This window comes from Pleurodeles waltl, chromosome 3_1 (genome assembly GCF_031143425.1).
Source record: "Pleurodeles waltl isolate 20211129_DDA chromosome 3_1, aPleWal1.hap1.20221129, whole genome shotgun sequence".
NCBI classification, from domain to species: domain Eukaryota; kingdom Metazoa; phylum Chordata; class Amphibia; order Caudata; family Salamandridae; genus Pleurodeles; species Pleurodeles waltl.
The window spans coordinates 1678515845-1678529787 of NC_090440.1; the positions used below are offsets into that span (position 1 = coordinate 1678515845).

At 40.2% G+C, this 13943-nt stretch overlaps 1 protein-coding gene across 1 annotated transcript in view; it reads right to left on the reverse strand.

The window, feature by feature from the left end:
• The window catches only part of TTN (titin), a 371797-nt gene that overhangs the window by 118878 nt on the left and 238976 nt on the right, over positions 1 to 13943 (reverse strand). The window contains exons 186-199 of the mRNA XM_069225433.1: positions 13279 to 13554; positions 13027 to 13166; positions 11142 to 11268; positions 10785 to 11048; positions 9514 to 9780; positions 8397 to 8660; positions 8163 to 8302; positions 7941 to 8067; positions 6204 to 6470; positions 5828 to 6094; positions 5093 to 5359; positions 4863 to 5002; positions 3568 to 3694; positions 2199 to 2341 (exon numbers count right to left, since the gene is read on the reverse strand). Of these exons, the coding sequence (XP_069081534.1) occupies positions 2199 to 2341; positions 3568 to 3694; positions 4863 to 5002; positions 5093 to 5359; positions 5828 to 6094; positions 6204 to 6470; positions 7941 to 8067; positions 8163 to 8302; positions 8397 to 8660; positions 9514 to 9780; positions 10785 to 11048; positions 11142 to 11268; positions 13027 to 13166; positions 13279 to 13554 (2816 nt within the window). The remainder of the gene's footprint in view (positions 1 to 2198; positions 2342 to 3567; positions 3695 to 4862; positions 5003 to 5092; positions 5360 to 5827; positions 6095 to 6203; positions 6471 to 7940; positions 8068 to 8162; positions 8303 to 8396; positions 8661 to 9513; positions 9781 to 10784; positions 11049 to 11141; positions 11269 to 13026; positions 13167 to 13278; positions 13555 to 13943) is intronic.

Genomic DNA, 13943 nt, shown 5'->3' on the forward strand with positions numbered 1-13943 from the left:
TGAGACCTATTGGGCTTTAGGGCATACCTGGTCCTTTTAAGGTCTGTGCTTTCTCACATCTATAGTTAACAAGAATGTAGTCAAGAAAGTGTCAGCTCAAGAGAAAATATTATGAGGAAGGCAAATCTGCAGAGCTCATGAAGGCCAAATAGTATGTGATATAGACAAACTAACTTTTTGAAGTGTCTTCCCATTTGACTTTCTACACTTTTAAACAGTCAAGATGCACTAATTATTTTAGTAAAGAGACACATGTCAAAAAATCGTGGATCATTATGGAAGTGCATACTTACACTTATGTGTGTGTATAAAATTGCTTTATTTGTTCATTCGTTTCCCAAAATGTGCCTGTTACTGAAACAAGAGTGTTTGTGGAACACCTGTATGTGAATCCTGGGGGTCCTTTTGCATGCGTTGGATGCTGTAAATGTTATACTAGACTCTGAGTAATAATTTGAAAATTATTTTTAAGAATGTACATGAATGTGCAGAAAAATCCGAGTTGAAAATAAATAAATATTTAGATTATCTATGAGACTGGATGAGCAGCAACAGAGTAGAGGCTTGTCCATGTCGTGAAATGTTCTGTTCCCCTATGGAGTCACTTTTGTTGCATTCCTAGAACAATTTGCTCTCTGGGCCAAGAATTAATTAATGGCGAATGAATCTAATGTTGCACAATTTGCATTAGCATTTTACTGATGCATGTAGAAAGGTAATGTGATGTTTTATATGAAATTCAATAAAAAGGAAGAAAACACTTTCAATTGTATGGGAAAGAGGTAGTAGGCAAGTTTATTGGTATTCCTGTATCACCCACACCACTTACTCTATGTAATGCTAAATCGAATTCTGTATACACGAGGGTAATGTTCATGTTTTTTTTTAATTCCGTATATTTCTTTTAAGTCCGTTACCAAATTAAAATAAAATTAATTTCTTTGAAAATCAAAGAATATTGAAGTGAGCGTTCTATTTTTCGATGAGCTGCAGCTGAAATGTGAAGGAGATATAGTCTCCTCCGCTGGAGAGGAACCGGTTGGGATCCTCAAGAAGAACTGCAACATATTCCTGTCCATTAGATGATGAATTCTAATATTATTGTGTACTTGTTAATTCAAAATAGAACGAGGGGGATTTATATTTACTTAGTCGGTATTCCATTTAAACTTGCAGAATGTTGAAGAATCGGTTTTAAGAAGGTGTTTTAAAACCTGTATATGAGCACTTAAAGTCGGAAATTGTCTTAATGAAGAGTATCACCTCTCGTGTCCAGGCACTACATCTGTTGGAAATGTTGCTCCCAGTTGAGCGGTGCTTGCATACTCTCTGCTACTCAAATGGACAAGTGTCAAGCTGTGCATGAAACGCAGACAAATATAGTACCTGCATGTTTCAAATGTGTGTATTTGCTTTTCCAAAAACATTAAAATGTACAAACCCGTGTGAAAATGTCGGTGTACAGTTTGGCATGGCAATACTCTGCCAGGCTGTAAACTTAATTTATAACAAAGCGTGCGCTCTGCATACCACATCCTTAAGCCCACAGTTTACTCAGCGTAATTAGGTACAACACTTCTCTCTAAGTGAAGTATTCGCACTATGCATTGCTGTTATTGCATTTAAGCGCGCTATTAAAAACTTCCCGGGCCCCTGGGCTTCCTGTAAATCGCCAGCACTTGAAGGGGGGTTAAAAATAGCCGGCGAGAAACGCTTGAGAGGCAGATCTGGCCCGGGGCTATCTTGGCGGCCGGATCAGTTGCCTGGAGTGGAATTCGAAGCCTGCAGATCCCCATATACAGTAAAGTGACTACATAACTACGGCGAGAGGCAGGGGCCAAGAGAGGCATGCGTTTAAACACCAACAATGTCCCACACAATAAACAGTGTGGCTACCAGTGCCGTGTTTAAAAAGGGTATTATCAAACCGCGTTTTATAATAATATCTGCTACCTGACTGCACGTAGCACTATGGGCCGTTGATCAATATCACAGCAAGTATTTTAAGTGTGTGCGAAATGATCAATAAGGAGGAATTAAAAAGAAGCCTCATATGTATTTATATTTTAATTCAGTGTTTCAAAGTGTACAATAATGTGAGTTGAGATGAATGAATGAACCAGCTCGTCTGGTGAGTGAGCAGAGCAAGAGTTGAAAGCTTTTTAATTGAGAATGGTTAGAAGATGTGAAAGACTTACCTTGTCACTGGGCTCCAGTTTCTGGTCGTTGAGGAACCATTCCACCGGTATCCCCTCGTAGGAGAGCTCGCACTCGAAGGTGGCTGACTCCCCGGCCGTCACTGTCACATCCTTAAGGGGCCTCAGCAGGCCGATCACCCGGGCTTTCCCAAGAGAAGACATATCCAGGTTATTACTTGTGCACACTCAAGAGAGCTGCTGCCCCTCACCCCCTGCTCTCCATCCTGGCTACCTCCAAGAGAGCCACCAGCCACAGTGAAGCTATTTAACCTCTGCCAGCAAAAGAGGCCACCTGAGGAAAAAAAGAGGGCGGGCTCTCAGGGGCCCTCCCCAGTGTCCATTGGCTGCCTCCAGGCGGATGGACGCTGTCAGCAGTAAATGTGCAGTGCAGGCCCCACCCCCTCGCCCCTCCCACTCTGCAGGCTCATGCTCCATAAGGACTGTCTCTTTTAAAATAGCACCACTTCCCAGTGAAGGGGGTCAGCATCTGCCAGGCTAATCTGCTACTGTCCATCAAACTTTTGGCACCTCCCAAATAGGTCCTTCAGCAATGCTTAAAATGCAAGCACAGCATATATTGTTCTTAGTAGCTCGTCAGTTTCATAACAACTGAGTGCCTACATCCAAACAGAATTCGGATTCAGAAACGGCAATAGCGGATCTGCTAAAACATGACTAGGAATTGCACTTAACATTTGTGAGCAGTGTCAAAGCCGACAGATATCATTGACAGATTGTTTGTGAACAAAACATATCCTGATCATGAGCGATCAGTTAAAAGTAGAACAACTGAATTAAGCATTAATGGACTAGGCCACACAACCTAACATAGCTCCGAAGTACAACCTACAGAGATTTCCACTTGTCACCATTTTTTTTGCTATAATGAAAGGAGCAAACACGATGGCCGAGGCATCGTTTTATGTAAAGATTTTGCACGCCCAAATTAAGTAATTATTTTGCGAGGGCTAAAATCCGGAAATAGGTTTTGTGCTGTACATTTGTTCTGTATATATTAATTTAAAACTTAAACTGATTTCCCCAAACTGGCTCCTCTAACACACTTAAAAATTAAAACAGAATTAGTGTAACGGGGCCCCTGTTTCCCGGGCAGTATAATATAAAATCATTTCACTTTCTTCCCTCGCCGCGGCATCTAACTATATGTATTATGGTACATACTAAGTGCAGAACAGATTGCTGCTTTTCTTATTTTGTTCGCTGCAAAAATAATACAAATGGGATTCATCTGTTTCTTCTATTGGTGCAGAATGTATATGATATTTTCTATCTGTTTGTGGGAAACTAAAACCTTTGGTAACAAAGCTGGCCTCTTCAATACCTGACTGACAAAACCCAAGTGAAATACCTTTTACTTTCAGGTGCGCGCTGGACTTAGCATTGGCTGCTTGAAAGTCGACCCCTCCAGCTTGATTCAGACGGACGTTGTAAAGAATCAGGAAATGCTTCTTGCCCTCTTCCTTGATTTCACAATCCTGAAAGGAAACATGGTGGAAAACAGTTTTTGTTTCACAAATCCACTCGAGCAAACGTTTTGGAAATAGAAAAACGTCACATTTCCCTCGAATGATGTTAAAAATTGTTTACGTCTCTTATTCAGCCTTTTATAAAAGTGAACTTTTTGCAGATCTCTACATATGCATTAGTAAAAACATATACATCTGTCCCCACTACCTACCGAGGGGTGAGTGGACACATTGGTTCCCCCAATAAAATAATGTGTTGATCAGTCGTGGCGTGACAAAGAATGTTTCTCTCCTAGTCATACACCTTTGTACTACACGAAACTATCTCTTAAATGGGGGGCACACGCGTGCCAAATACATTCTTTTATTCCACGTTCTGGCATATGAATGAACAACGGCCAAATCAAATATGAGGTCACTCGGGAAAGAGTCGCCTGCTCGTTGGTATCTCTTTTTTTCACTTCAGAAGCACAGACTCTGCAGTGAAAATGGCTGAAAAGTCGTTACCACATGGGCATGATGCACGGGGAGTGCCCCGCCGTGAATGGGGCAAACTGGCTGCCTGGCAAGCAGTGGGTGGTGCGGTTCAGGCCTGGCACTGGTGGCAGGCGAGCGTGAACCCGAGGGAAGAGGCAGTCTGAGGATAGCTGGGGCAAGGGGCGAGTACACTTACAGTGAAGAGAGAGGGATGGAGGCAAAGATGGAGGTAGGCAGAAAGTGAATCAGAGAGGGAGCAAAGAGGGAATGTAATGAAAAATGGAAAGCCTTAGCAGGAAGGGCGGATTCTAGACTAAATGAACTTGAACTCTGCGAGGAGGCACTACCCACTTCTGAAGACCACAGCATATTTAACAAAATGTATATTGGGGGTAAGAACTTTTCAAACCGTAGGCAGTCTTCTATTGTTTTTTTTCCGGGTTTCTAAGTGTGAACCACAAAAGGCAGCACTTTGAAATCCCTCAAAATTAATACATTGTGGCCACTGACGTGTAATGCAGAACATTATTGTATGTTTGGCTGCAGGATATCCTGAGCATTTTAAAGAAGGCTTTGTGCTATTGCGTAAGGATGTAGCAGTGTATAACCTGTGCACATATATTTCTAATGTAAACGTTATGTTATTTGTGATACTGTCTTTTACAGTGTGGATGGTCTAAGGTGTAGGACTGAAGGTTACCGGCGAGGAGTGCAACGCTTCTCCTTTCAGTTTCCAGGTGGCATGAACATCCTCCTCAGAAATCTCGGTGTCAAAGCGTGCAGTCTCGGTCTCTGTCACCTCCACACTGTACAAGGGTCGCACCACCTTGATGTCCCTCTCTGAAAAGCAAGAAGCAGTGGCATCAGCAACAAACCCCATCTAAAGGTGACAAAGGATAAATAGGCAGGAGCAGTCCTCAACATCTCTACCTTCAATGTTCAGCTTGGCAGAGCACTGGTCAGTTCCACAATCACATGTATACTCCCCAATGTCTTTTTTCAGGGCTTTCCTGAGGACCAGCATGCGCTTTTTGCCGTCTGTCTTAATGATGATGTTCTTGGATGGGATGATTTCTTGTCCGTCTTTGAACCATTTTACAGGTGCCTTGGCCTTGCTAATTTCACATTGCAAAATAACTTCATCCTTTTCCACAGCAGTGTAATCCTGGAGCTTGCTTGTAAAGTAAGGATCCCCCTCTACATAAGATAAATGAGAGAAACTTTTTTTAATATACTAAAATTCAACTTTTGTGCTGAAATCTTCACACAGGGAATTATGCTTTGGTTTTCAAACATGACCAGATCAATCTATGGGGCACTGCTGGCAAGCAACTGTGTCTGAACATGTTTGTGAAAATGGTGCGGAGAGGTAGTCCAGGTTCTGAGACAGAAACTATGAGAACTTCATTAAAATCCCTTAATTGTGTTGATCCTGTGAGGATAACTTGCCTTATTTGAGGCTCAATCCATAATTTGCAAAACAGAGGAACACATAACAACCAACTAACGCCTGATTTGACAGTGTATAAAAAACAAGCATATGTTTGTGAACTTGAAATAAATATAATGTAGAGTTTAAAAGGGTGGGAATAAAACAATTCTCTGGTTCCAAATTCTATAATGTACTGCAGAGAAATTCCAAGATCCTTGTTATTTGTCACTTACCAATGACTGTGAGCTTAGCTTCAGATGTTTTCCCCATAGCCTCCACTTTTATCAGAGAGGTGTCATCAATAGTCACATCTTTAAATGTTATGGAATGAGTTTTTCCTTCATCTTGCATGGACACCAACTTGCTGGGATGCAATCTCTGGTCATTTTTAAACCAGCTAACTTGGATGTTGTCATGCGACAGTTCAACAGTAAATACCGCAGATTCTTGTTCTTTTACCGTCACATCCTTTAGTGGTGTAATGAATTCTAGACGGATGCCTAAAAGATAGGAAAGTCATTTAAATTAATTAATTTAATCACATAATACCTTTGAATGCATACCTGACTAATGTGTTCAATAAAATTGTAAACATTTTTGAAAGCACACCTTCAATAATCAGCTTTCCACTTGTTCTTTTATCTTCAGCCTCAAACATATACTTGGCTTCATCTTCAAAGGCGACTGTCTTAACCACCAATGAATGCCTTGTGTCTTCTGCCAGAATTTCAAATTTGTCATCGCTTTGGATTTCTTGTGTTCCTTTCAGCCAACGGCATGTTTTTGGAAGCCTGGACACTTCACATTCAAACCTTGCTTCATCTTTCTCAAATACCTTGACATCGCTGAGAGGAGTGATGAAGATGAGAGGCAACTCTGAAATAGATAATCAAAAGTAGATTTAGTTGAATGATTTTCTTGGTTTTAATTTCTTTGTTGTTGGGAATATTTAGGAAACACAAGAGAACTTTATTTCATGTATTGCAATAATTGTAGTGACCTGACAATACCACCACATCGCAAAACTTCTTTGATTCTCACCAATAGCAACTGATAATATTTTCCTTTTTTAATCTGTAAACACATGATCATCCCAGTTACACTAACTCCCTTTGGCCCTTCAGAACATGTCTACTAGCTGTTTTCGCCAATTCACAATAGCGATTGATGATTCTCTTCAGAAGCAGACTCTGATGCTCGCTAATTGACCATTTACATGCCTCTCCAGAAAGAATCAAAACAAACCTCTGAAGAGCATGAAAATTAACATCACATTGCTAATTTCCACACCATTTCCAAGATCCTCAAAATGCTCATAGTTGAAAACTTAAACAGTTACAGTTCCACCTAATAACCCAGCCCCAGGACATGGTCCTCTCCCAAAGGATCATGAAGATCCCAGATATACCCAATATGTGTATGTAATCACTCCTCCTGTAACAAAAAGTACAAACATGGGAAACTGCTGCATAGGAAATATTTAAGCCTATATCAGGCTAAGCAACAAAGAAAACACAATTAAAGCTGTAGGCAGTGCTTTAAGGATCTCCCAAACCTTTACGGAGAAAGTGTCTTCAGAATGAGTGGTTTAAAGATGGCCTCCTTTGCTACTGGGACCAAAATCACCAAATGTGTGACTCAAACCCCCATATCCATCTCTCACTAATCATGCAATGGCTGGGATAAATCGTACCGAATCAGAGATGTAATTTACAATAAGGACCATTGGCTATAAAACCCAATGTCCAATGTTATGGAAACATGTAACATCCAATTAAGGTCCCTGAAAAATAAACTATCATTCTTCCCAGACTGTACAGGAGAATCAAAGCTGGTATTCCAATAAATACCCCCTTGTACAACTGCACTTAACAACAAGATAGTATTGCCTTTCTGTCTAGTCATACCTACAATTATCCAACACCGCTTGTGAGATTAGTTGCAAATCTGAAAGTGTGGGCACATCTCTCTGCAGCCCACATACTCCTGGTTCAAACATCTACTTTTCAGTTCTCTGTACTTTGCACAACTATCTCTGTAGTTCTTACTGATACCTCATGATTGGCAAAGACAATTTCTACACTCCAAACTCTGAACTCCTCCCAGAAATCTTCCAAACTTCACTGAGAATTTAAACAAGACTTCAGTCTTTGTCTCACGGAAAGCAATTCACCGCTTAGTAGTATTTTACCCTTAGCTTCTGTTTAAAAAAAAACTACTAAAATCATTTTATTTCATTTATCTGAGCTGGGTACAGTGCCTCTATAGCGGTAGCGCATAGAGTCGAATGCATTTGCAATGATGTGGTGTATGAAATAAATAATAATTAGAATATATCATTTTTACCTTTTACTTTGAGATTGGCTGCACTTTTCGCATTTGCAGCCTGGAAGGAGACTTCCCCAGTCATATTCAGTTTGGTGTTGTACAAAATAAGGACATGTTTTTTGCCATCCTCTTTAATTTCGCAGTCCTGTGTTTTGGGAACGAAATAAATATTCAATGAGCGGACACTTAAAAAAGTAAAGGAGCATTGTAAATGTAACACGGTGACAGAAAGGCTCTTACGGGGGAAGAGGTCAGTATTTCTCCGTTCAGCTTCCACTGTGCATGGACATCGGGCTCTGAAATTTCCACTTCAAAGCGCGCCGTCTCACCTTCGAACACCTCCACGCCATACAAGGGGCGCTCCACTTTTATGACGCGAGCTGAAAACACAAAAAGGCATGTCCGTCAGTTTGTCAAAGGCCTATTTTTCTAAAATTCCCTGGCTGTGGATTTGGGGGAAGTTTTTGAACGTACCCTCGATGTTCACGTTAGACTTCGTCTTGTCAGTTCCGCAGTCACATTCATAATCACCCTTATCTTTGTCTTCAACTTTCTTGATTTTCAGAATTCTCCGCTTGCCGTCGGTCGTCATGGAGACCATCTTCGAAGCTTTTAGCTCCTTCCCTTCCTTGAACCATTTGACGGGCACGTCTTTGCTCAGTTCGCACTCCAAGGTCACATCATCCTTTTCCACAGCCGTGTAGTCTTGTAGCTTAACTGTGAAATAGGGGTCCGCTTCTGCAAATGGATCACATTGCACATGTTAAAAATGGCATATAAAAGTAGCGTATTTAAATACTTTTTTTATGTGGAACATTAAAAATGCCATATTCTCACTAAAGATTGAAATCTGACCACTACTCCTCTTGCAATCTATGAAACTATGGCTCACATTTGCTATGATTTTACGTCAGGGTATTGTGAACCTTTGTGGCACAGCCTGACACAAAATCATTTTTGCCATTTACTAAAGTATGCAAAGCCACTTTGCATGCCCTTGTGTGGTTTTGTAAAAAAAAAGGCAAAACAAGGTTGCGCATAACGCTGCCTCGCATTACTTTGTATTGGGTAGGCATTACATAGGTGGATCATGGGTGTTCTCATGCACCCACCAATGTATTTTGACACAAAGCCAGATTTACAAAGACCTACCCGAATGAGAGGTAATAAGGAGAAATATCTTTCTTTTTTCTCCTTATTTCATTCTGCAGCACACATGGAAAGAAGAATATGCAGCTAAAAACTATTTTTATGCAATCCCGCCCATAACTCAGGCTTGCATAATTATGCACAGGTGCATGTGTTGGCATAACGCAGCACACAGTGCACCAACACAAGAAGAGATCAAGAATGCTCAATATCTTTGAAAATATGGAGCATTTCTGTTCTCTCCCCTTCATGCAACGCAGTGTAGCTAGTTCCCTTGCCGCTCTGTGTAATATGCAATATTAGTAAACATGCCACCATGTGTGCATGGGTTATAGGGAATGGCCAATATGAGAAGAAGGTAATGAGGTAGACAAAAGGCCTGATGATTATGTTCATAAATTACATTTTGTAACACCATGTAGTATTCATCATAGCATGTTACCTAGGACTTTCAGGTTAGCCTTGGTGTGGAGGCCTTTCACTTCTGCTTTAATCTGAGAGATGTCATCAAGAGTTACTTCTCTGATTTCCAACTTGTGAGTTTTGCCTTCTTCGGAAATAAGAACTGTTCGGCTTGTATGAAGTTTCTTGTCATTCCGGAACCAAGTCACGGGCATATTCTCATGAGATAGTTCAAATTCAAAATTAGCAGTTTCCCCTTCTTTGACCGTTTGATCCTTGAGCGGGCTGATGAATTTTAGTCTTATGCCTATGATAAAAGAGACAGACTAGAGTCATGTAAAAGAAATAGAGCAGCATACCATTGGAGGCACCCTTTGCTCTTGCATATGATAACTAACAGGAGCACAGAAAAGGCCCTGCTCACCAATGGCACCCTGATGCACCAAATGAAGGACCTCCCAAACCTACATGCAAATATAAGGATGGAACTCAAGTGTACCATAACTATACAGGGGTGTTAGGCCCACCCCTGCCTGACCCATTCATGCTGTTCGCACCGGGATGGGAATGTTAGCTTCTTACGATGTGATCTCTGGTCTTTACCTTAGTATCAATAGATTCACATTACTAGCTAACCTTCCAATACACGATTGATGGATATCATTTGGAGACAGTGTATTTTAAAGCATATTTTCCAAAGAAGTCCAACATGGCCATAGGTTACACTTTAGAGGCACAGAAGCTAATGCATGTGCTTTTTCATTGCAGTTTTGAAAACGTCTTTGCACACTCCACTGATAATGTTTATAAGTGGTTTGAGTCAGAAATGATGTCAAATCCACTGTCACATGACATTTAAAACGGAGCTTGCTTATTCACATTACATTGCAGGGGTAATGTATTCAGTAACACAATCTTCTGCTATAGGAATTAGAGTAAAGACAACATTTTGGGGTTAAACATTATAATTTTATGCACACTGGGCGAGAATAGCATGTGAAATAGCAGCACTTTGTAGAGGTGACCATTAATATAACAGTTTGCAGATTCGTTACTGGTCTTCCAAAAATCTAACTGGCAAATAGTATTTGATATGGTGAAAGCTAGGTATGTGTGGAATCCAAATGCACTGTGTGGCCAAGAACATGGACCTATCTCTCCAGTGTCATTCTACTACATGCAATAGTGAAGGGCGAGTGTGGTTGGTGCAATAAGTTAAGTGATGATGAAAGACATTATAAACAACTGTCTCTTTAATTTTCCCCGCACTCTCCTACTGTGTCATTTCACACTGCACGCGTCTTTACTTGCCTTCAACAGTAAGCTTTGCTGTTGTCTTTTTGCCTTCAACTTCTGCAGTGTAATCTCCTTCATCATCAAATGCAGAATCATTAATTACAAGAATGTGCTTCTTCCCATCAGCAATGATGTCAAATTTATCCCCAGCCTTGATGATATCTGGACCTTTAGACCAGATAACATTGGCCTCCCGTGTGAGGGCACACTCAAACCTGGCCTGGCGCTTTTCAGGAACAGTCACATCTTTCAGAGGGACAGCAAATTCAAGTTCAATTTCTGGAAACAATGGACAAGTGTGTGTATTAGTAAGGTGCATGTGGTGAAATTGTAAATCATGCATCATCCTAACAGGTGGGTAATCTGATTTACCTTTGACAGTAAGGATTGCAGCGGTAAGTGCGTTGAGTGCCTGGTAAAGAACTTCACCAGCTTGGTCTAATTTGACTTTGTGTAATGTTAAAAAGCGCTTTCCTCCTTCTGCTTTAATTTCACATGTCTGAAAAAGAAATGTACATTGCATGATGTTTTACTGATGTATTAAAGACCACAGTGCACAAATAAAACTGTGCAGAAATGAATATAACTAAATTAACATGGACCTATATGATTGAAAGACGCAGCGATTTGGAAAAAGGAAATATTAGTACAGCTACATGTCTGATTTAGACCTGAGTATGTATTTCAACTTTTTAGTCTGTTTGTGATCTTCTGAAATGTAACTGCTTATCTAATGCAGGATGGCTGTAACCGTCAAAAGATATACCTTAACACAGTGTGCTTGATTTACAAAATATCTCCAAGAGAAGCGAGGCAGTTTCAAAACTCTAACTGAAGGAAAACTTTTGCAAGAGTATGATAATCAAGGAAAAATCTTTGTAAATCAGAATTCGAAGACTGTTAATCAAGGCATGCCAATCTTAAACCAGGGGAATCCCTCATAAATACAAATGGTTTTTGGCAGTTCCATGATCTAAGACTGTTTTTATGTTGCTAAGATTGGGGCAATTGCCATTTTTGGAAAGTTGTTATGGAATTTGCACAGAAAACCGAAGATGTAAGTTATGTGCTACTTAAAAACCTGTATTATTGCCATGTGAATTAACTAATAGGCAGAGACACCAGTAAATTATGTGTCAAAATTAGGCTATTATGAACCTATTGCATAGTAAATCAGGAAAGCAATACAATAGGTTTCATTCGTTGTGGAAAACCGGAGACTGTTTCAATGTTCATTACAAAGTACAACTGACTCATTTGTTTTACAATTGATATTAAACCAAATAAAATTGACTTTAAAAAAAAAGATCGAGCAGAGATGTCAGGGAATCGTATTTTCAAGGTTGCAGCTAGAATGGTGGACAAAATAGAAAACACTGCAACTATTTTAATGGCTTCAAATATATCTAATTGCAGCTTCAATGATTAACCATTTCTAACATGACAACAGAGTTTAAAAGTCATCCGGTTCTGAAAACATTAAGTAATGCATTACAGTGTGTTCATACAAGTATTCCCTGTAACAAAGAAAAACAATGCTTTCCAAAACTCAAATGTAATGTGATTTTCCTTTCTACATTGAGTTAGGTTTTAGAAATGATCAAATATAGAGTAGCTGGAAAAAATATCAAAAACTTTGATATATGAAGCTATTCAACCACTAACTAGGCAGAATCTGAGGCCCAATGAATAAGCATCAACCTTGTTTTCAGGCACACTGATTCGAATCCGTGTATTACAAATTAATTCAATGCTTATCACTCCCGAGGTAATCTGTGGGATACATTGCTGCCCCTGAGACTGCTCAAGTACACACAGGACACTCATAGGTAAAAGGGTCATTTACTGCTTTGCTGGTGGGCACAGTGAACTACATACACCTCACTGGTCATGTGTTATGTCAAAATTGAAAGCAAAGCAAAATATGTGGTTATCATGCACATTTACATTTCAGTTTCAATTATAATTTCTTTAAAATTCTAACTTTAACATTAGTATGTGCCTTTCATTGAGGTGTCCTTGAATTACTCAAAAGACAGATTAAAAGGTAGACAACCAGCCAGACTTAATTTGATCCAGCTACGATTCTCATTGCACTCTTCAATGTCAATACAACCACCCACCTGAAAGATACATGTTAAACTATAATTCCAAAGAAGCAGAAAGACAGTCTGTGAGGGGAAATATTCATTAGCTTGTCAAATGTATTCAAATTATATTTTGTTCTGTGCCGGCTAAGTAAAGAAACAATACTTACAGGTGATGGTCTCAAAGTCTCTCCCTTCAACTTCCATTCTCCAGGGATGTCCTCTTCAGATATTTCCGTATCAAATGAAGCAGTTTCTTTCTCATAGACTACAACATCCTGTAGTGGTTTCAGAAGCTCAACCTCCCTTTCTGAAATATCAGAGGAAGCGTATATATTTAATACGTGGCTTGATCTGAACTGATTACTGCAATTATCTGTGAAACATCGGTGTAGAAGACATCTGAACTGGTGCATACAAACCTCCAAGAGTAAGCTTTGCTGTCACTCTCTTCCCTTCAACTTCCACAGAATATTCTCCAATATCTTCTGGGCCGCAGTTCTTGACGATGAGGAACAGTTTATTGCCATCCCTCTGAAGCTCAGTTTTGTCATTTGGCTCTAATGGAATTTCCTCATCACCCTTGAACCACTTAACATTTGGTGTATCCTTCACCAAATCACAGGAGAAAGTAGCTGCAGACTTGGGCTTAACGTGTTGATCTCTCAGAGGCTTCACCAACCAGTCTCTAATAACTTCTGCAGAGCAAAAGAAAGGAAGCAATCAACATATTTACTTGTTTAAATCATACTAGCAGGCTCTTTGGCTTAAAGGTTTTGTGCTCCAGCATATTGAAAATTCAACTTACGACCTGATTTATGAGGCCCTAGCACCACCGGAGCGTCACTTCTTGTGACGCCTCAGTGGCGTTGTGCCATTTTACATATTTACAAGGCAGCGTTAAGCCTCTGTGTGTGGCTTAACTGCGCCTTGTGAATATGTCCACGACGCAGTTTTCTGCGGCAGAAGGGCATGCATTGGGTGTTGCTGTGGGCGTTCTGACGCTACCCCAGATTTAAGAGGATTTGCTAATCTGAAGCAGCGCCAAAAACTAAAGCAACGGCATGGCGCAATGAGGAGAAATACT